The sequence below is a fragment of the Octodon degus genome, unplaced genomic scaffold (assembly GCF_000260255.1).
Source record: "Octodon degus isolate 3935 unplaced genomic scaffold, OctDeg1.0 scaffold00180, whole genome shotgun sequence".
Lineage (NCBI taxonomy): Eukaryota > Metazoa > Chordata > Mammalia > Rodentia > Octodontidae > Octodon > Octodon degus.
The window spans coordinates 214,176-237,837 of NW_004524756.1; the positions used below are offsets into that span (position 1 = coordinate 214,176).

At 41.6% G+C, this 23,662-nt stretch overlaps 1 protein-coding gene across 2 annotated transcripts in view; it reads left to right on the forward strand.

The window, feature by feature from the left end:
* The first annotated feature begins 8,494 nt into the window (after positions 1–8,494).
* Ednra (endothelin receptor type A) overlaps positions 8,495–23,662 on the forward strand; it is a 54,470-nt gene continuing 39,302 nt past the window's right edge. Inside the window, exons 1-2 of one of the 2 annotated variants that reach the window (XM_004643619.2) lie at positions 8,495–8,713; positions 13,484–13,948. In XM_004643619.2, the coding sequence (XP_004643676.1) occupies positions 13,517–13,948 (432 nt within the window). In that variant the 5' untranslated portion in view covers positions 8,495–8,713; positions 13,484–13,516. Of the gene's footprint in view, positions 8,714–8,747; positions 9,568–13,483; positions 13,949–23,662 lie in introns of those variants that run through there. The other variant, XM_023703788.1, reaches the window with a different exon arrangement.

The window sequence follows — 23,662 nt, forward strand, 5'->3', positions numbered from 1 at the left end:
CCTTTCTAGGGTCAGTCTTCTGTTATGTAAGATAAGAGCTGCTTCTATGTAACAGCACTTACTTTGCAGCATTGTTGCAAAGAGATAGCATACATGAAGTGCTCTGCACCGTATTTGCAGATAGTAAACGTGAAACTTGTTTATCATTTTTATATATAAAAGATCGTTTCAATATAATTTTTACTATTTAGCAACTGTGAAAACTAGGAAAAGGTCCTTGAGTCAAAGATAACACTGCTGCCTCAGAATAAACAGAGCCATAAAACATATACCTACTAAGATTTAAAGAAAAATTCAGTTAACCCATGTGGATGTAAGACATCAGATATACTGACATAAATTTACAAATACATGCAAAATTGGTGATTTGGTCATTCATCATGACACAATACCTGAGACTGAGAGGTTTAAGGTATTTTTATATATTTTATATATATATATATATATATATATATATATATATATTTTATATATTTTTTTCCACAACTCTGGAGGCTGCAAGCCCAGGATAGCTGTGGCAGCAGGGTCTGTTCCAATGTGGCCTCTCCTGCCAGAGTGCAGATGGCCACCTTCTCACTGTGCCAATGGTGCAAGGACAGAAACCGGGCTCCCTTCACCAAAGCACTAATCCCATCATGAGGGCTACATCTTCGTGGTCTTCCCTGTTGCTAATTATCTCCTCCAGGTCACATCTCCAAACCCTACTGCACTGGGAGCTAGAAGTCCAAGATACACATGTAGGGAGGCACAGACATGCAGTCCACGGCACTACTGGACATGTGGCCCCTTGAACTTCATAGCACTCTTCCATGCAGAATACATTCCTTCATCCCAATAGTCCCAACTCCTACAGCATCAACTCTGGAGCTGAGGGTCCGTGGTCATTTAGAGAGAAGCTAAGCATCATATGAGTGAGACTGGAGGAATGACTGATCCTAAGACAGAATTCCTCTCCTGCTGTGAACCTGTGAAACCTGGCAAGTCATGTGCTCCCAAACACAGCAATGGACAGGGGAAGAAATGCCTTGTGTCCCAAGCAAGTCCAAAATTTTAGCAAGGAAAATTTCATGATTGCTCGAGGCACAGAATATCTTTGTTAGTTTGATCCTCCACCCTCCAAGTCTGCTGGGGTGATGGCCCTGTGAGTGACTACAACATGAGACGGTGGGAGGTTTCCTCATGGCCTGCCAAAATCCAGAGACCATCCCACCACTTGAAACTGAGTAGATGACAGACTTGCTTCCTGACCCTGCAGTGACAGTGGCAGCTCTAATGAATGATCTCTGTGTCACTTTGAGGGTCATTCTCTTCTCTTGAAGAATAGCACATTAAGAGCTGATGGCCTTCTGACTCCTCCTCTGGAAAGGGAATATCTATCAGGAGTCTGCACTCTACTATATTTCTTAACACATTTTACTCTTTCTAACTTTTGTGCTTTTGTTCATGCTTTGGTAGTAAAAGTAAATTTTACCTTCCTGTAAAAGAATCACTAAAGGGCCATTCTTCCATAAAACAGTATTTTCATATATAATAAAATCAATGGCTACTTAACAGCATTTTATACCTAGTCCAAACCCAAGATTTCCCAGTTGCTTAGAAAAACACTTTCGCAATTGGTTTGTCCAAAACGGAGCCAACTTCAGGAGAGGGCAAATGTCCCATTCTGTCCGGCTGCTGTGTTCTTTTAAATCTCTTAATCTAGAAGAAAAATCTCCTGTCCACTAACTGACTTGCTAATGAGACAGAGCTAGGAGTCTCATCTCCTAAATTTCCTTCATTGCGCTATTTATTTATCTTACTTGTCTGCTCTTTTTCTTTGCTGGAAACTGGAAGGAATAGGTAATGATAATATCCAATAAAACATTCCTTGATAATATCCAATAAAACATTCCTGTACACATGAAGTATATCATCACTTACTGTCAGGTTATCTCATCACTAGTGATGCTAAAACTTGATTGATTTTTCAGCTCTCCAACAGGGCCACAGTCATTCACAAAACATCGGGCATCAAATATATTTTGATGAAATAGCCTGCCATCTCCAGCACTGGGCACAACATCGCCAAAGTGAGAAAAATCAGACTAACACCTTAGAATACAGATCTCCCTGATGCAAAACTACTTTGAACTCAGTAGGTACATTATAGGCTACAATTTTTCCCTACCATGTAGCCTAAAAAAAACTTTTTAAAAAAATTGAATAAAAGGTTAAGTATGTCAAGAACTCAAAATGTATTTAGATAAGAGTCCATTTCATCATTTACTGTCATAAATATACACAATTATAAGAAGCTGAAATTTATCAAAATACAGACACTTGTAGGCCACATAGGGAGGCATTTGCAGTAGAGGGAAAAGCAAACAAACTTAAAGATGTGGTGTTACCTCATAAGCACATACAGCTAAATGCGGCACATGCCACATTCGTACAGCAATCCCAAAGCCAGCGCCTGTTGCTGTTGTGATGAGCTCAAGTGCAAAAAGTGTCCTTAAAGCACAGTGACACCGATTACCACCATGAGCATTCTCTTTCTCCAGGAAATTGTGCATAGCAGCAAAAACTGACTTCTTCTGGGTTTTATGCATATTTCATTGAATATGATACACAAAAACTATCAAATATGTGTTAAATAATCAAATATGTGTCGTTGATAAGACTTCCACACAACAGCAGTCTCTTCATAGTTTAGTTTTGGCAAGTCAAAAGTTACACTGAGCTGAATATGGAGATGAAGACCTGTAAGCCCAGCACTGGAAGAGGCTGAGGCAGGAGGATCACAAGCTGGAGCCCAGCCTGAGCAGCTTTGCAACTTAACATGTCCCTGTATCAAAATAAAAGAGGGGTATGGATGAGGCTCTGTGCACAAGCCTGGTTCCATGACAGAGTGAAGTGGGAGACTTCTATGAGCTCAATAGGTAGTGAGAGCGGAGAGTGCACCACAGAATGCTGAGCAGTGCCCTACTACTGAGGGACCTTCACAGCCTGCCACTACAAAGAGTGGCACAGGATCCAGTCACCCAGGTGGTCTCATATTAGTGGCATCTGCCAGCAGGAATAAGAAGGTCATCGCAAAGACTTGGGGAAAATAAAGTTATTCGAAGTGAGAAATAGATATAATTTTATCAACAAGGGGAGATGGCTCAGTAGAATAAGCACTTGCCTGCCAAGCACAAGGGCCTGAGTTCAATCCCCGGTTCCGCCCCCCAAAATAATAATAATAATAATAATAATAATAATAATAATTTCATCAACAAAAATGACATGAAGTAAGATGTAATTGTACACCAACTGCCATACACAACCACCCCAAGGAAATATTTTAGCAGGGAGGAAGATGGAGAGTGATGGTGTCTAATGGTGTTGGAGAAAAGCATATAAAGGCAACAAATGAGGTTCACACACAAACAGAGGTTCATACCTTGTTCCTTTTGGGGGCCTGCTGGGCATCCATTACAATCTTTCAACCTCTCCTGCAGGAAGAAGAGATGGAGGACACTGACCACCAGGCCAGGGACACAAGGTGTCAGCAGTATATAGACGCTGAGAAGCCTGAACAGAATGGCAATAAAGAGAAAAAAGAAAATCACGGAGATGAGATTCAAGGTTAGCCGGCACGTCCACATCCACACCACAGCTATGCAGACACTACAAGATGGTAAAGACAGGAAGATAGCTGATCCATCAGCTGAGTGAGATTTTGGCCATTCCTGAAGCTGAGCAGGACAGAGCTGAGCAAAGCCCAGCTCCCCATCTCCACCACCACCTTGTCATGCACAATAAGAAATGAATGTGAAATTCCAACAATGGTACATGAACAAAAGGCTGTGTATCCTAAATGCATCCTTTTGCCCACGTACCAGCCACCTAGAGTCACCCGCATTGTCTACGCAGCATGGCACAGTGCCTTTTGATAAGGACAGTTTTTTAAGCCTGGTTTCTCTCAATACACTTTCAAGGCATGTAAGTTTGTTTTTCTTTTTGTTTGTTTGTATTGTTTTTGGGGTGTTTTGTTTTGTTTTGTTTTGTTTTGTTTTGTTTTGTTTGCAGAACCAGGGATTGAACTCAGGCCCTTGCATTTGCCAGACAAGCGCTTATTCTACTGAGCTATCTCCCCAGCCCCATAAATTTGTTTTGTATTTGGCTAACTTGAGACTTTCAAGAACTTCATCTGAAATTCATAATAAAAGTCTACAATCCAAGCTTCTCAAAAGAAGAGCAAGCATCTGTTAATAAAAGTCTTAATATATTTTTCTAAAAATGTTATACAAGGGCCAGCCAAAAAGCTCAGCAGATTAAAGCACCTGCAAGTAAGCAGGATTCAATCCCCAGGCCTGCCATGCTGGCCCTGCCCCTAGAGCATGCTGAAAGGACAGTTGAGACTGGGCATGGTGGTGTGTGCCTGTAATCCCAGTTCTTGGGAGGCTGTAAACAGGAGAAAAACTCTGAGTCCAATCTAGTAGTGAGACCTTGAACACCCTGTAGACCCTTCCCTAAAATACAACAAAATAAATTAAAATAAAAATGTTATACATAGATGTTCTGTTGGGTCTAGTGTCCCTACCGCCTAAGCTGTCAAAGGACTAACAACATTTTCTTTTGAAAACAAAATGACTGCAGCAAGTTTTAATTTAAAATGGACCTTGTGCCAAGGATAAAGGCTTAATTGCCTACCTGGCAAGGGCAAGGTCCTGAGTTCAACTCTCCAGGAACACAAATTAAATAAATAAATAAACAATGAAATGAACCCATATTGGGAGGCCAGGGTAGGAGGATTGTGAGTTGGAGCCCACATGGTACTTTAGCAATTTAGTGAAACCCTGTCTCAAAATTAAAAATGCTTAATTTAGTTTAAAAAGTACTTGGGATGCAGTTTCGTGCTCAGGCCCTGGGTTCAGTCCCTAGTACCAGAGGGAAAATCAAAAGATCTCCAACTTGGAGGAATTGTCTGTTCACCTTCAGGCCAGGGGCATTCACTACCAACATCTTGGTCACCACACTCCCGGGTCTGAAGGCTTCCGAGGCAATTTCAGGCCTGTTTATGACGAATGTTTCCTCACTTCTTCCTTTTCTTTTCACCACCAGCTTTGCAGCTCTTCCCTGTGGTTCTTCTTTGAATTCTTCAGGTTTCCTTCCCCCACACAGTTCAAAAATGCACACAATATTCCTTTCAAATGCCATGAAGTTCAAATCTTTCATTGCATCTCAAAAGGTTCTCGGGAATTAGCAGTTGTGAAATGGACTTGCAAATTTCAATCAAGTAACTTAAATTTAGAAAGCCATTTGCCCAGAGGAAACATAAAAAAACTGATTTTTGAGTGCTATCTTGACTCTACAGCAGTTATTACATGGGAAATCAATATGAATGAGAGGACTCACGGTGCATCTCATTACAGTAATACTCCACTTAATGATTTGCTTGAACCAGAAGTCAAGTGTGATGGAGAAAGTTCCCCCTGACATCTAGAAAACCTGCAAATCTGCATCCAATCTACCTCCCAAGGAAACCAACCTGCCAAAGTCAAATTGAAAACTTATATATGTTAATTACATGCTCTTTATAAGTATAAGCCAGGGAATAAAGACCTGGAGAAAGTATATTAGGACTTGCTTACAAGACATGAATTTTGCCCAAAACTGGTCTAAGTCCACTAGTCATTTTCTCTAAAGTAACATAGAGAGCACAAGATGACTCTCCAACAAAAGGGATGTTTGTATTGTTTTCACCTACAATGGGGCAACCCCTGTCTCTCTCAAGAGAGGTCTATGCTTGCGACTCACATAACACATTTATTTATAGTTGAAGATCTTTCTTACAACAAACTGTAAGTTCAACCTTTGAACTTAGAGGACAGATCAACAGGCAACGTAGAGATTTCTTCTTGTGTAAAGGAAAAAAAAAATACTATGATAAATACACATAATTGTGTTAACAATTCTCCACACACAGAGCACTGCCAGTGAGGCCCTTTGCACTGTGATGCAACCTTCACCACCATCCACCTCCAGAGCTTTTTCATCATCACAAAGTAAAACTCAAATACAAAAGTAAGTCCCCATTCTCCACACTCCTGCTAGTTACTTTCTGTCTTCTATTATGATGAATGTGCTTTAAAGCCCTCCCATAAAGGGAATCTTGATGTTAAATAAAAATTATAGGAAGCTATTTTTTCCACTAAGCTCCTGAACAAACTGGGCTAACTCAGAATGGAGTCACACACACACACACACACACACACACACACACACACACACCAACATTCCATGCCATCCAGCTGAAGCCAAGTTGTTTGTGTTACCTTCTAAGAAATCAAGAGTAGAAAGCTAGCAGCCAGCTTTCCCAGGCAGATGTTCTAGCTGGTGAGATAAGGAGGTACCCTCTGCTTACACCTTACACACACACACGTAAAGATATCCTTGAAGTAAACTCATAGTAACTCATTAGTTATTTGTCTACTATTCTGTCTCCTTGTCCCACCTTACAGGGAAAGTAACTTTGAAATAACCAAACCATTTTTCTTTGGTCTTTGGTTTCTGCCTTCTTCTGTTTTTCTCTATCTATGCAACCAACCTCTTCTGCAGCCCACCTTAGCATTTATTTTAGTTAGATGTGGTGAAACAAGTCTGTTTATCCAGCACTATGGGAGACTGAAGCAGGAGCATTGTAAGTTTGAGCCCAGCCTGGGCAATTTAGCAACACAGTGAGATTCTTTCTCATAACAAAAAATAAAAAGAGCTGGGGGTGTTGCTCAATGTGAAGGTCCTGGGTGCAATACAAGGTAGCACAAGAAAGAAAAATGTATTCTTTTTCATGGAATGAAGTGAAGCCTGTTTTAGAATCATAAATAAAGTCAATTAAAGTCTTTAAATTGTTGTGGCTTTTTGTCTTGGACAAGATAATGTATGTCCTTTTGTGTCTGGCTTATTTCATTTAGCATATTATCTTCAAACTTCATCCAGGCTTTAAGCTTTCATTCATGTATGAGGATTTCCTTCTTTGTTAAGGCTGAACAATATGCCCCTGGAGATATAGATAGATAGGTAGATAGATAGATAGATAGATAGATAGATAGATAGATAGATAGATAGATCACATTTTGTGTATTCATTCACCAATGGACATTTGTGGTGTTCTCATGTTTTCACTGCCATAACTAATGCTGCTATTTACATGGTGTACAGATATTGTCCAAGTTTCTGGTGCAATTATTTTAAGTATATAGCCAGAAGTATCTCATAGCTTACCTAGAAGTTTTCTATTTCCTATTTCAAGGATTAATTAGCCAGATGTGGTGGTACAAGCTCTCTAGGAAGCTGAGCCAGAAGGATCACAAGTAGGAAGCCAGTTGGGCAATTTAGGGACTTAGCAAGCTCTTGTCTCAAACTTCCAAACACAAACTAAAATGGGTCTGGGGATGTGGCTAGGTTGGAGGCCCTAACTTTAGTCCCCAGTACCACAAAAAGATAATGATAATATTTTGATGACTTCCAGGCTATTTAGAACAGCTGCTACACTATTTTACATTCCTACCAGCAATAGCCAAATATTCCAATTTCTCAAAGTTCTTGTCAACACTCGCTGTTTTCTGATTTGAGTTTTATTTTTTGCTTATAATAACCATCCTGTGGCTATGAAGGAAGCATTTTTAAAAACTCATCGCACATCACACTGTGTTCAGCTCTCTCAAAACATAGGGAGTGGTGGGTATTCTCTAACAAAGGCTGGACAGGTCGACATATGCAACACACTGCAAGCTGCGCAGTGTGTAATTGTTCCTGGTCAGAGTAAATAGGGGCTGAAACCCATCAGGTTTTACACACCAAGTTGTATACTTTCTCTTCAGAGAGAAGGCAGTAACCTCGTCCTCCTGGAAAATACTGTCAGCTAGTCAAGCCACTTGCCCAGAGGCTCCTCTCTTCTAACACCAACTAAGGCACTAAGGTCATTCTAGTTGATTAACTCTCCTTCATTGAGAAGCCATAGGTAGAATATAGAAGAAATACCTAGTTCCAACAGGGTTGGGGGCCCATGAAGCCCCCTTTTAATGGTGGCATTCTGGGGACCTTTTTAACGCTTTTACAAAATCTCCCTAAGTCTGACTCGCCTCTCTTTCACAGGTGGGCTCTCTAAACTCGCATTGAATCTGGGATCTGTGACTGCTCAACTCCTAGAAGGTTCCTGCACCCACTTCTGGATCCAGATCCTAAGAAACTGGCAACCTCCACTTCCTGTCTCTTGGGACACTCATTCTGGGAACTTAGCCAGCCACACTGTGCCAAGCCCAAAACTTCTTTCGTGGAGACACACAGGGAGAAGAACCAAGCATGCGAACAGTCTCAGAAGTGCGCACTTTATTCCTAACTGCACAGCACAGCACAGAAACGCTCTGTCCCAGACAAGCCCTGCCCCTGCTGCAGACCTATGAGCAAAGTGACTGGCTGTTATTTTAAGCCACTGTACTTCAGGGTGGATGACTTGCTAGCTGAAGCAGATAACCAGAGCAGTTTGTGGTGTGATGTGACTGGGTTCCAATGCTTCGTTCCTGCAATAGGCCACAGCAAGCCAGGCTCTTCCTGAAGAGCCGCCATTTTTCTCATACGCGTTACAGACAGCGGCCTTTTGCTCCCATCTCCTCTCTCACCCTCCAACCAGGCTTTAGGTGACAGTCCCAGGATTTAAGTGACAAAGCCTCTGAGTCCCACCTCGTGCAAGGTCTGTATCTTCACTGTCTGATTCCCCCCAGGCATCACAAATTCTCTGATCCAGACCTTAGAGCCCTCTACACACTTTCCCCAGGCCACATCCTTGGCCCCAGGCTAGACGCGTGTAATCTTAGGGCCCTGGCTGGAGACACAAGATGCAAACAGCTCTTCCTTGATTCCTAAACCTACTGTCCACTTGGGCTCCCTAACTTTCTCTAAACTGGAGGGCACGCCCAAGCCAACCAGAGAAAGGCGAGGAGAAGCCACCCTTAGGCGCTGGCTGTCTCCCTTGGGCTCTGGTTGTCTCTCCTCCCTCCACTGCAGCTCAGACCTGCCGGCACTAACTGACCCCCGGGACGAGCTTCTCCAGTCTTGTCTGTTAACCCTCCCCCTCAGTGCAGGAAGGAAATAGTTAAAAGCCTCCTGCCCTTGGGGGCCTGGAAGGGGGCGGCATTTTTGTGCTCCTCCTGCCTTGCTCCCTGGAGGACTGTAGGTTAGGACGCTCCTGCAGTACTAGGAAGTAGAAGGGTCTGGGAGCTGAGGAGGAGGACGCGGCGCGGCGAAGGCAGGCGCGCTCCTCCCGACTTTTCTTTCTCTTGTGAGCCCTCGCGCGCCCAGGCAGCCCTCTGGTCCGGTGGCTGTGCAGAGGCGGTGGGGGAGGCTCCTCCATCCCATCCGCCGGTCGCCAGAGCCTGGAGGCTCTGCGAATCCTCCCAGCAGAAAGCTGCGCTCCTCCGGGAAGTTTTCCAGAGCCGGATCGGCCGTGCAGCCAGCGCTGCCGCCCCGCCGCCGCCCGGGACACCGGTCACCTCCGCACCGGCTCCCGAGGACCGGGCAGCCGCCTGCGCCCCGCCGAGCTTCACGGTCTGTGCAAGTCTGGGCTTCTGGGACGGGGCTGAGGGTGCGGGAGAGGACCCCTGACCTTTCTTGGCCAGCAGTAGTGGGACTGGCACCCACCTGCCCCAGGGTGCCCCTGGGGAGGGCTCGTTCCTGGGTGGGGCGCGCTGGGTAAATGATCGCGGCTTGGAGAAGTGATGGAAAGCGCTTCGCCTTCCGAGGCAGGATTCGGGATTTTAGTAAAAAGAAGCTCAGTGTTTCTTCCTAGTTGTCCTCTCTCCTCCACACACATGTAAGAACTTTGTGGAACGTCTTGCCCCAAAGCCTACTTGTGGAGTTGCCTTCCTTGGCTCCTCACCTCGCCCCTGGGTATGCCAAGGGTAGCCAGAGGCACTTGGCGCGGAGAACTGATGGCTTGCGGGCGTGGGGAGGTGGGCCCGAGTGCAGCGGGTTTGGAAATCTGCCTGGTGGAGGTCTGAGCGGTTTGTTCCCTGCTGTCCTTTAAAGGGCACTTGTTGCTTTTCACGTGCGGAAAGCAAGCTCTGTTTTCAGATAATCAGCCTCTGTTTACACCATCTAATGGCTTTCCCCTGACAGAGTCGGGTGGAGGCATATTACAGTCAAGCAACGTGGCTAATTTCTTACCCAGAGAACAAAACCACAGCAAACTTGTAAAAGGTTCCTAGGTGTTCTCTCTCTCTCTCTCTCTCTCTCTCTCTCTCTCTCTCTCTCTCTCTCTCTCTCCCTTAGTCGCTTCTGGTTCCACCCACCATCACCCCTCCTGTTTTAAGTGCTACCTGATTGAGCAACACCTTGGCAGTGGCTTCATGTAAATTACCTGCTCTAAACTCATGCCGTGATGGTAAGGTTGGAATTTCCAAATTACTAATCACAGGTGAGCATGGATCCTGAGTCCCATTTGTTAAACGGTCAGTGGGTGAGCGTGGGGATTCAGTCGGCTCACTTAATAATAGCTTTTTTGCTCCCGCAAACTCTTGAAGCCCAGAAAGGAAGAGTGGTGAGATCTACAGACCATGGCCTTCAGGTCTCAACCTGAGAAGCTTCACCTAGAGCTGTGGCTGATTATGACTATGATTCAAAGCAAGTGTGACTCAGATGCATGAAAGTGAGTGTAGACCCGTCCTCGGAAGAATACGCATTGGAACAAGTTTTTTCTGGGGCAGCCAAAGTAGCTCCATTGCAAATGTTAAACTGAAAAGGACAAGATGGTGTCCGCATGCCTTTGACAAGTGTCCCTTAGCTTTGTAGCTTCACTTGTGGAAAGCTGACAAAGATTTCATTAGAAACTGTCGCTGCAGTAGTGCCAGAAGATGGTCTTGATGGTAGCTAGGTTGGGCCACGATAAGAAGCCACAGTCTTGGCCTTCTTAGCTCCCACTCGATCAGCTGACCAAGCAAATCGGCATGTCTATGTTCAAAGCAGCAGTGGCATTTTGATGAGTGGCACAGCGCTGGTGACAGCCAGCTCAGTTCACGCAATAACCCTCTAGCTGACTCTAATGGGTAGAGAGCCACTCCATTTCTGGCAAAGGCCTGTGTCTCTCAATCCTAAGAAAAGTATCACTGAATATTTCTTTCCATTTAAGAAACAGGGAGGCTATAGTTAGTAAACAGCATAAGATATCAACGCATGTCTGTTACCCCTCCTTGTGATCAAAGAAGATGATGACATTAAGCTTTGTTCTTGAAGCTCTGGTCTCCCTTTGGAGGGAAAGGGCAGATCTATTGATATTTGTTCAAATCACCCGATATTAAAAGACAAGGGGAAAAGAAACCCTGCAGAGTACTAATTTAAGATGTGATATAGCTGACAAATATAGGGCATGTTCCTAACTTTGAAAGATTGATATTTTTAACCTAGTCAGAGCAAGTGATGTTGTATAACCAACCACATTGTGAGATATTATAACTGTCCTGTCTTTTCTTAGTTATAAAATCTTGACATAGTCTTTTAACTTCATCAAGACTCAGTTTCCCTTGGGTAAAATGTTAGTATATTGCTCCTGCCTACCTTTAGTTGTAAAGCTCAAGTCCAGTAACAGATAGAAGGATGATATGTTTGTCTGCATAAAATGCAATATTGTTTCACATTCTTGGGGAAAATCTCAGCGGAAGGCCAAAGTATGCAATACTGCAGTTTATATTTGCTTGTTACCTCTTGTATGACTTGACTGTATCTTATCTTATCTTGAGTTTGAGTAAACCTAATATTAATGATGTCCCATGATAACTGTCAAAACTCTTGAAAGTGGACAATAGCTTCATGGAACAGATTCAGAAAAAGGACATGATTTCTTACAGTTAAATTAGGACCTGGGTATTTGTGTCATAGACACATGCACACCATGCTCACATCAGTGTATGGTTTTTATATAAACATCACTAATAAGACTATGAAAAAAGAAATGCACAAAATATTGAAATGTCAGGGACTATATTTATTTACCCTTTCTTATTTTGTCACCATCAACTTACCTGGGGTTTTTTCTTGTTTCTTTTCTTGAAAATCAAAAAAAAACCTCTTGGCTTCACTTGTTCTTTGCAAATGACTGAAAAAATGAAAAGAAAACACTAGGTGGTCTTTTGAAAATGTCTAACCACTTCCCCTCGTCTGCTGCTTCATCAGAACTCTGGGGATTTCTTTCATATGTTGTAAGTTTAAATAGACCATGAGAATGAGGGATAGAGTAGTCTAGTGGTTGAGAGCTCTGGCTAGGAAGCCAACTAGCCCGCCTTAAAATTGTAGCATCACCACCACTTCCTGTGACCTTGACAAGCTATTTCACCTTTCTGAGCCTTTCTTTCATACTCTTCTTAACAGAACTGTACCTCTACTTCACAGGATCATTGCATGAACTCCAGTTATGCACATGCATAAGAACATTATGCACATGAAGTGTTCAGCATGGTGACTGCCATGTAGAAAACATACCCAGATAGGCTGTTTAAAAGACAGCAGAGTAAAAACAAATAAAGAAATAAAAGACAGCAGGGTGACCAAGGGCCCTTGAAAACCAAACAGTATGATTAGTCTGGGAAGGTCTATTATTCCCATTGCACTGATTGACAAATATTGTAATAATAATTTCTGTTGCATGGAACAACAAAATTTGTTAGAAGACATAAATGTTACACATTACTCATCAAAATTTTCAAGATAAAATACTCTGTCTTTAAAAATTATATCATGGTTGATTGAAATGAAGTTTGTTAAATGTATTAAGAGAATTAACCAGAGTTCTGATTCTAAATTAGCATCTAGTAAGACTTTAGATCACTATCTGCTGCACTCTAGATGTCTGTTCATTATTCTGTGTAAAGCACTCATTTTGGAATATAGAATTATTATTTATACCATTTGGTAACTTTATGTCTAAATAACATGCAACTTCTATTTGACATATAATGCTTTATCTCATAAAATTTTGAGTTAGATGTGGTGGTGTGGTCACTTATCCCAGCACTCTGGAGACTGAGGCAAAAGGACAATAATTTTAGCCTACCCTGGGCAAATTTGCAACTTAGGGAAATCCTGTCTCTAAATTTTAAAAAAACAAAGATTGGAGGCACAGCTCAGTGTGAAGGAAAGTCCTGGATTCAGGCCTTAATACAATAATACTAATAGTATTAACAACACATAAAAATTTCAGTATCTGAACTCTGGAAGATTTTTGTTAGTCAGACTCTTCAGCCTGACAGAGAGGAAAACAAGTAACTACTGCTTTAAGGTGAAGCTGATATCTCCTTGTCCTTAAATCTTTGAGTTTTTTCTCGTTGTTTCTGACCTGGGGTAACCAAACATAGATATTTCTTACCTGTTGATCAAATATAGCCTACATTTTCATTAAGCCAGTAAATAATCATTGATTGTTTTGCCAGCTGGCTTTTGTAACAAAAATAATTTCTTCCCTTTGTTTTTCCAGGTATAAAAGCAGCAACGTAAGACATTTCCTCAAATGTGCATCAAGATGGAAACCTTTTGCCTCAGGGCATCCTTTTGGCTGGCACTGGTGGGATGTGTAATCAGCGATAACCCTGAGAGATACAGCACGAATCTAAGCAATCACGTGGACGACTTCACCACTTTCCATGGGACAGAGCTCAGCTTCCTGGTTACCACGCATCGGCCCACTAACCTGGCCCTGCCCAGCAATGGCTCCATGCACAATTACTGCCCACAGCAGACTAAAATCACTTCAGCTTTCAAATACATTAACACTGTGATATCTTGTACTATTTTCATCGTGGGAATGGTGGGGAATGCAACTCTGCTCAGGATCATTTACCAGAACAAGTGTATGAGGAATGGCCCCAACGCTCTGATAGCCAGCCTCGCCCTTGGAGACCTTATCTATGTGGTCATTGATCTCCCTATCAATGTATTTAAGGTAGGAATCTTTGAAGTTACAAATGTATTTTCAGGTTGGAACACATTCCCTGATTCCTTGGTAAGAGATTCACTGCAGACTTCTTTAACCTTTGGAATTTTGCTCTGTGCTTTTACTGAGGGTTCTTTCTGCTCTCTTAAAACTTAGTGTTATGTTAAGATTTTATTACTTGTTGTGTGTTCCATTTATTTTCTAACTTAGTTGTTAACAGAATCTGAGGGCTCGGTCTTCAAAATCATGATGTTGCATAAACTGGATTCTTGTGCCAACACTGAGCTTGTGGCGAAGATAGGCAGTCGGGAGAAGAGCTCTAGAATTTTCTCAGATCCAATTTACTGAGTGACTACTGAGTCCCTAAGGCACTTAAATATACCTTCAATTTCTCTTCTATATATAATGGGATGCTTTTCAAAATTCAGATGGCACCATCTGGTTTAAAATGAAAAGTGCCTATTTTATTCAGACTGACTGGATTAATGACAGAAGCTGAAGGACAGATGGGCATTTCCCAGTTACCTGGGTAACTCAGAGAGACTGGGGACCACATGACAGTAGGCCAGGATTCTTTTGTCAAGGAGTATACTCAAATTGTTCCAAAAAGGCCTTGGTTTACTGTTGTCTACTTTTTTTTTTTTCAGTTTGGATATATTGAGTACCAAACTAGTCAATAGAGATCAAAGACAAGTAAGAAACATGTTAGTGCCTCAGTCAGAGAAGAAAATAATCATCAGACCATTACTGGGATTGCCCTATGGTAGTGGGAATTTAGTACCAAACAAACTAAAGCCAGAAGAAATTAGATATTCCATATTTGGCGCAGTTATTGGGAGGTGGTAGAGAATTTCTGCAAGACTTCAGAATTAAACAAAAGAATTCAAAATTACTAAAATTCAAAGGCAACAGCATGATGAATGCCCCATTATAAAGTGTCTTTAGTCTAAACCCAGAGAAATCACCTTCTTTCACCTTTTATCTTTTCTCTCCATCATCTTCTGCGAATCATCCATAGAAATAAACTCTTCTAGGTGGCAATGCTCTGAAATACTACTTTAATTAACAAGTCATATCAACTGAATTATAAGTAGAAGAGTAATCTGTCTGTTTCTAAAACACACACATGCTATAATGTTAGCTTTCTGGAAAAGGCTGTGGCCTGACATTGCAGATGAAAATGACAAAATTTTTGAGCATTATGAATAAAAAACTTTTTAAAATTATACCTTATACTGAAAACTTAGAGAGATTAGACAACACAAAACAACAACCTTGCATACCTTCGCTGCACCCAATAGAGTGAGCACATATGTTTCCCATTTGAATAGGATTTTGGAACCAAACTGCAATGCCAAACTGCAATAAATTAAATAATGAATTGAAAGTGTTAGCATATGCTGCAGAACTTATTTTTCCTTTAAAAAGTTATTAATTTTCTGCTTATGAGATACCATGTGCATTCAGTGTGTGTTTCTCGTGATATCTCTCTGGAATGGTAGATGGGAAAATGTCCAATGACTCTCAGGCAAAATTTTGTTCTTCGGTGGCAGTGTACAGTATTCAGCATTGAGTATTCATATTTATGTACTAATTATATAATCTATCTCTGTTCAAGAGAATAGCGAACCATCTCTGAATTGACTGCTCAGTCTGAAGCATGCTACTTAGGTTGAACTGTGTGTAAGCAGTTTCTTAGCATCTCGGTGACATTGGCAACTACTCAGAGGGAGACCTGCTACTGATCACCAGGCTAAATGAAGCTTCATTTCTATTGTATAATAGCATGTTAAGTCAGATCATCTGGAATAGTTCCTGATTTTGTGAAAATCAAAATTCACATAAAACTATTTTATGTTATATAACAGTGGATAAAAATTTGCAAATCTTTGTTGGGCCATACTATTCTTCCCTTCTTAAAAACCCAGTGTTTTATAAACCTTACTGTAGTTCTAAATAATGTAGACAGTCTAACTATGGGGTATTTACATCACAGGAGTATTTGTGTATAATTCGTGTTTTCTAAAATGTAACATGACTCATTCAGCTGACATTAATTCTAGAAAGTAAATCACTTAAGCTTTAAAATAAATGCCTTTTAATCATCTCAGCCATTTCCCAAAGGAACATAGAAAAGCATTGCAGTGAACTAAAAAAGGGTCACAGTGCTCAAGGCTCGTCTCTATGTCTTTCATCCTCTTCTCTGGGTCAGGAGACCACAACGTGTCTCTATTCCTCTGAGTTGTGTCGAGGATGGTCAAGAGAAATCTTTGCTCAGTGTGAAGTCTGGCCCTCACTTCTCTTCTCCCGCGACTAACTTCTGCCATAAAATTCTGATACTTTGTAATCCCTCACACTTTAGGCCTGTGAGTGACTCTGAGATACCAAATTTACCTCCGCCGTGTTACAGAGCAAGGTGCCAGCTACCCATTGTACTTAGGTGTTTATGAATATTCTTACTAAAGACTCAGAGAACACTGTGCTAAAAAGATGGATGCCTGAGCCTGCTTTCTTCCCTTTTCTATTGGAACACGTTTGCAACACATAACAAATATGGCACATCCATCGTGGGCCTTGGTACACACACACATCATGTCTTGATGCTTTTTACTTCCTCTTCCACTTTTCCTGGCCCCAAGTCCCCTTCCCACACCCACAGTCTATCTCCATGTTTCTTATAATGCATCCTTTATTTTGCATGAGACTTCTTCATTCTCCTCCTTCATTCTATTTTGAAAAGTGTAGAGTTGCACCAGGCACAGTGGAGCACAGCTGGAATCCCCACTACTTTGAGGCTGAGGCAGGAAATTTTAAAGCTAGCCTGGGAAATTCAGCAAGACCACGGCTCAAAATAAAAAATTTTGAAAAGTGAGGATGTATCTTAGTGCTCACTGATTTCAGACCCCACTACTACCAAAAACAAAACAAGAAAATACACTGAAAGAAGAAGAGGAACTTTCAAAGAAAGATGAGCTTTCAAATCGTAAAGTTGTGTTAACAATGATATTAGTTTCATGTCTGATCCTAAGATGTCCCCAGACAGAGAACACTGCACTGAGCATTATCAGCATCAGCACAAGTGGGAGGAGAAAGTGTGGAGGTTGTATCTTGGGGCAAGCTAGAGATACTGTATCAACTGTAATAATGTCACAAGGAAAGCCAGAGCCTGATAAAGTGCTCTTTCTATTAAGTTCCCTTCCCCTACTTATAAAGGGTGATGCTGTAACTATCTCCTAGAGCAATAGCATAGGAAACACACTGGCCTCAATGCAGCAGGGATCAGATAGCTGGGTGGGCTCTGGTCTGTCATAGCCAGCACAGCTAGGACTGCTGGACCCAGATAGTCCATGAGCACTAAAAGGGGTCACTCCACATGCAAATGTCCAGAAGTTTCTTGGCTGGTCTCCATGTCTTTTGAGTGTCCCCTCCAAACCTCTGATGAATGTTGCCCCACTGATGAAGTTCCACTGCTCCCTCAAAAACACCCAGGACTCCTACCTGCCTCCACTGCCTCCCAGACTCTGGCTGTTCTTGACCTGCTTCTTTCTAGTTCCCAATATGCGTGCTTAATTCTTGTCAGATTTCCATCATTCCTCCTTCAGAACATTCTCTGTCCTCAACAACATTGTTAGGAAGAAAATAGTCACCATGTGGATGCTGGTGAGACATTCACAGAACATAAATATAAAAATGAGGCAGGTCCACAGTTAGATATGTGGCACCAAGAACAGAAGCCACTGGGTGTGGTGGTGGGAGCCTGCAATCCCAGCTACTCAGGATGCTGAAGCAGGAGGATCACAAGTTTAAGGCCAGTGTAGGCAACTTAGAGAGACTATCTCAAGATAAAAAGGGCTCGGAATGTAGCTCAGGGATAAACAGCTTGCCTGAAATGTACAAGGTCCTAGTTTCAATCCCCAGTACCAAAAAATACAAAGAAGAGAAAAATACAGTGGCTTACACACACTCACACCTACAGCCTAGGGACAGAAGAAAACTAGACAATCTAAGAAAATAAGATGTAAAGTAGAAAGAACCAAAGAGTAGCCAAATGATTCATTTCATTTTTGGTTTTCAAACATATAAAGCCTTGCAAAGGATAAAATGGAAGAAAAGCCATTCCTAAGCTGATCAAAGGATAGCTCTAATTTTTACTCATTAGAAACACAGATAATATCATCAAGTGCAAGAGAAAGGAACAAACAACTAGTAGACTCATTCATATAGACAAGATGAGGTCTAAGTAAGTGATGGATTCAATGTGGTTGGAAATTGCATTATGTAGTATCCTAAATTCTCAGGAAATGCAAAGGCTTGGTCAGGTAATTTAATTTGTACGTAAGGTATTTACATTTGTTAGAATGGAAAGGCAAGGAAAATATTGTCCTTGTATTTTGAGACCAAAAAAGAATTTCCAATAAAGAAATGGCAATATTGATTAGAAATACAGAATTTAGTAATTTATTGTTCAGTGTCATTGGTTGTTGATGACTTCTATGTTGCAATAGAATAGATACCCTAAAAGTGAGGTTTGTGTGCTAGCTAAGATTTAAATCGCATAACTTTGCGATAAGATTAATATATTTTTATGGGAATATATTTATTTATTATTATTTATATACATATATATTCCCATAAACCACTGAGCCTTAGCTCTTAGTGAAAACAAGACTGAGAGAAAATACATGGATGCAGGAAATAAGGTCAAAAAGGATGCAAACGCTGGACATGGGGGAAACAAGAAATTGAAAACCAGTAGTATAGCCTAGGAAGTTCAGATGTGTGTAGCAAGTGCTTGAAACCAGAGATGCTGTAGATAATCCCATAGGTGAGTAATGTCCACCCTGAATATATAGTGCAAAGTGTATCAGGGACAATGACAATTATGTGCACAGTAAGTCTGTTGATTTCTAATTCTGTCCCACTCCAGGCAACCACCTCTTATTGAGAATAACAATGAAAATAAACAGCCACAAATTCCATAGGAAATGACCAAGGATTTTTTGCCATAAAGTCAAGGCTTTCAGTGCAGTTTTTTGCTCTGGCGCAGGATCTGAGCATGTGGAAACTAGAGACATGCCCACAGCCAGTAGCTCTGTAGTCACACAGCCTTTGACATCTTGTTCCACTAGAAGCCATCCCTTAGAGGGGACGTACAAGTTATTTCTTGAACCATCAAGTCCACAAAGTAAATACGTGGCTACAGTGTATAGACTGTTGCCTCACAGAAGATGTTAAATCATGCTTGTTCTTATGATGTGTGGTGATTTGCTTTGATTTGATTTAGGCCTTTGCTTTTAAAATTAGCTTCAAATCAAGAGCTCCAAAGACAATGATTTGTCAAGGGATTCTTCATTTACAGACAAGGCAAAAGGTGTCACATGTGGTCTGCACGATGGATTTTCCAAGTTAATCATGGATGCTTTGGTGATGTGCATGCAGCTTCCCTTTTACTTTATCATCAACAAATCAGAACAGACCTTTCTCATGTACCCCAAGAGTCATGCTCTAATCAGAGAATTAGCTTATAGAAACTGTATTCCCTAAATTTCAAAAACAAAATGTGTCCCTTAATCAAAGTCTTTGTCCCTTGCTGATGCATTGTGTCTCAGGCGTTTTCCCTCTAGGTAATTCTGACTCTACCTTTTCTCCAACCACTTGTCTATCCATACTTTCCCTCCATTTCTATCTCCTCCAGCCAATCCAGCCTGTCTAATGATATCAAAATTATCCTTCTACTTCAAATAATTTTCCCTAATGCCTCCTCTGCTTTGTTCTGCACAGGCTAAGCATGCCTTTGTCTGGCAAGAGTCCATGAGCTGGGTTACTGCCTCCCCAGGTGCTCGCCCGGTGCCCTCTATTAACCCTGTGATAGCATCTAACACATGTTCTATTGTGTCTTCCAAAGCATTTACTTGGCGGCAAGTTGCTTGAGGCAAGCTGCCCTAACTCTCATTTATCACTGTATCCCCAATGCCCGGCTTAAAAACCACGTGTGTGTGTGTGTGTGTGTGTGTGTGTGTGTGTGTGTGTGTGTGTTTATGTTTAATGCAATGTATTTGCCTCTATGAGAATATTTTCCTCTCATACAATTCCAGCTTTAAAAGTAGTCTTGATTATTGAAGTTATAGAATGTCCACTGCCTGCACACAGCATATCTCTGGGTTGAGAAATCTCAGAGCCACTTAGGAGAAGCAGAGCAGCACATAGCAACAGGATGGTCTCCCCCTTTACACAATCTCTAGAGGCCCAAAGTTCTTTCCTTATGGCTCAGGCACTATGCGGTTTCACTGCCGTCTTCTTTCTCTCCCTGGGGACACACAACCAACCAAAGTCCCTTCTCAGGATTTCTTTGCAACATTTACTCCTCAAGCATAGTTCTAATTATGGTTTTAGATCGAATGTTAAAGCTAAGAGTGATATGGAATGTCAAAATGAATATTCACATTACAAAAGCTTTTATTTGCTCTTTAGAGGAAAGAAGTTGCTTTTCTGGTGCTGCTCAGACAGGCACATCGCAAAAAAATCCTTATGCTAACTAGTTTACTTAAGAATAAATGTACATATACAATGACAGAGTGATAAATTTATTAGCCAATTTATGTTTGTTAGAAGGAAGTTGCTGTCTGGGAAGACTTTAGAACCCTGTCCAGCACTACCTCCCCTTCTGACTTTTCGTTTCCTGTGTCTGGGAATCTCACTGCGTTCTCTCATGGTCATGTGAAGTAATTATTCTCGTGTAGGGTCGCTCTGCTAACCCTCAGCGTTTGGCTCGTAGTGTAGTTATTCCTGCTGCATTGTGGGGGATGGAAACGGCTCGTAGCTGCAAAACGGTTCCCAGGGCTGAGACGGAAGAGGTGGTTTCAGCCCCATTCTGACTAGCAAGGTGCTGGGATAGAAACAGATTTGTGACTCCTGATATTCCTCTATCAAAAGACTTCAGCTCCTTAGGAGAGTTTGTACTATTCCAAATTTAACATAAAATGAAAACTCAGGAAAGTATTAGGTTTGAAAACAACTGTGCATTTGTGTATGGAGGTGTCTATGTGAATGCTGCCCTGATTTTCAGCATTCTAATCAATAAAAGAAAATGTTCTGGCTATTTTATTCTAAAGTAATGCTATTGTATATTTTGCAAGTTCATCATTATACAAAGTGTGTAGAACTTGTACAAAGTGTACTAAACAAACTAAGACGAATGAGGGAAGCATACTATCTCTGAAGCTGATGTTAAGACTAGAAAGGTTAAATAAGGAATGTTCTAAGAAATCCCATCAAAATAAATCTGATATACTGCCAGAAATTCTACAACTGCCTTCTAGCTCTACCACATTCTCTTGGGAGCTAGCATTTTTACTTTCTATAGCTACAACTTTATTTTTAACTAGGTCTAGTTGTTGTTGGACAAACTGTTCTGTGCTTAAAAAAAAAAAGTTGGAATTAAAGTTAATGGTAAAACTGATTTCTCATTTAGTGTTAATTTTTGGTAGTTTTATGTTTACATTTGTACTTCCAAACATATTTTTTTTAAAAACCCTTAAAAAGAAAAAAAGAGAGCCAGCCAGATAGCTCAGCAGACTAAAGCGCCTGCTTAGGCAGAGCACAGCAGCCGAGGTTTGATCCCCAGCAGGCCATGCTGTCCCCGCCCCTGGCGCATGCTGAGCTGGCTCTGGAGGCTGGGCGTGGTGGCACACACCTGTAATTCAAGCATTTGAGAGGCTAAAAACAGGAGAATCACTAGGAGTCCAATCTACCTAGTGAGACCCTATAGACCTTGTAGACCCTGCCCTAAAAACAAAAACAAACAAACAAACAAACAAACAAAAAAATGTTCTGGAGTGTTAATTTAAATTTGGAATGTTTGAAGCCCCCAGCATTTTTTAGATGTAAAAATCTAAACTCAAATGTGTCCAGAAAGTCTTAATATTATTTATACACAGGTTTTTGGAAAATGTAGAGGTCATTTCTAAGAATTTAAACACCTCTAAGAGTTTCATTTACCTCTGACCTTTTGAAGTAACTTTCTTGGAAACTGGTAACAATAATAGAAACAAGTCAAATACTTCTCATAATAGGCAACTTCTATTACTTTAGAGCAAAGTTACATTAGCAGGCAATAGAGATAGCAATTATCAGTCATTTGGTTACTCAGTTAGATTAGAGCTTTTAATCTAAATTTGATGTATGTATTCCTTCAGTGAAGATGTTGGGGATTTGGCAAAAACCTAAACAGCTATGCCGCTCTCACAGAACTCACCTTCTAGTAGAAGGCAAGATGAAAAGGAAGATAAATAAGCAAGCATGTCACCTAGGTGCTCAAGAGAAAGTTTTAACGCAGACAGGGAATAGCAAGAAAGGAGATGTTAATTTTCAAGAGGGTAGCTAGAGGAGGCCTCAATACAAAGTGACGGCTGAGTGGAAAGGAGAGACTCACACCAACTCTGCAAGCTGAGAGTGTTCGAGTGCAGAAGGCCCCAGACAGGAAGGTGCCTGGAGAACGGCAGGACCCACACAGAGGCCCCAGTGGCTCAGTGGAAAGGAGAGGAGCAGCAGATAAAGCTGCAGGGCTACCAGGCCGTGGGGAGAGTGGGAGAGGCACATCCCCTGAAGATGGCTGAACATTTTGTTGTTCCAAACAGGACACTTTTTAAAGTTAAAGCCAACACCAACAATAACTACACGTAAGCATCCGGTGTGAGGAAGGGCTGTCTTGAACAGCATAGGGAAGCGGATGATCATCTTTGTAAAGACTGTCTTTTTCTTCAGGTGAAATAGGTAGTTTTGGAAAATTGTGTGCAGGTGAGTGACACGACCAGGTGTACATTTCAGCAAGGACATTGTAGCCGCGATGTTGAGAAGCATTTCCTAAGCTAGTGAAGGAAAAATAGACACTCTTACAAGATGCTAGGTATACCACTCTTCAACAAGCAAATAGCATAAGCCAAAACTTGGCATTTAGGGGCTGGAGTATAGCTCAGCAGCACAGTGCCTGCCTGGCAAGCTCAAGGTCTTGAGTTTGATTCCCAGTACCAAATAAATAAGAAAGAAAAGAAATGAAAACTGCTCAGTGCCAGGCAAAGTCATGTGATCCGTGCAGCAAACATGCTGTGCCGCTGATACCCGCATTTTTACACAAAGAAACTGAAACATGGAGGATCTGAATAATGCCCACAAGATCGTACAGCATTAGGGCAGGCCAGATAGCTCAGGGAACTGAAGTGCCTGCTTAGACAGGCTCAGCAACTGGGTTTAATCCCTGACGCGCTCCCAGGGTGTGCTGAGATGGCAACTGAGACTAAGCATAGTGGCATGCGCCTATAATCCCAGCGCTTGGAAGGCTGAAAACAAAAAGATCACTACAAGTCTGATCTGTGTAGTGAGATCCTGTAGATCCTGTACCAAAAGATATTAAAAAATTTGCACAACTTGCAGGTGGTAGTGCCGGGATTTGGGTCTAGTCTTGATGCCAGAGGCCGTGCTGCTATCTAAGCTGCCATACTGGTTCTCCTCCATATACCCCATAAGATAGCCTTGCCCAAATAGCATCATTTGCATACAAAAATTACTGTGAAGATTGTTCTGTGATGTAGATTATTTCCTTTTCCCCATCACCTTCCCCAACCCTTCCCCTCTTCGGGGAATTGATTCAAGAGCCTTGTGAATGCTAGGCAAGCACTCTAACTACTGAGCTACACCCTCAACACACCCAACATCTTTAGTGGAAAG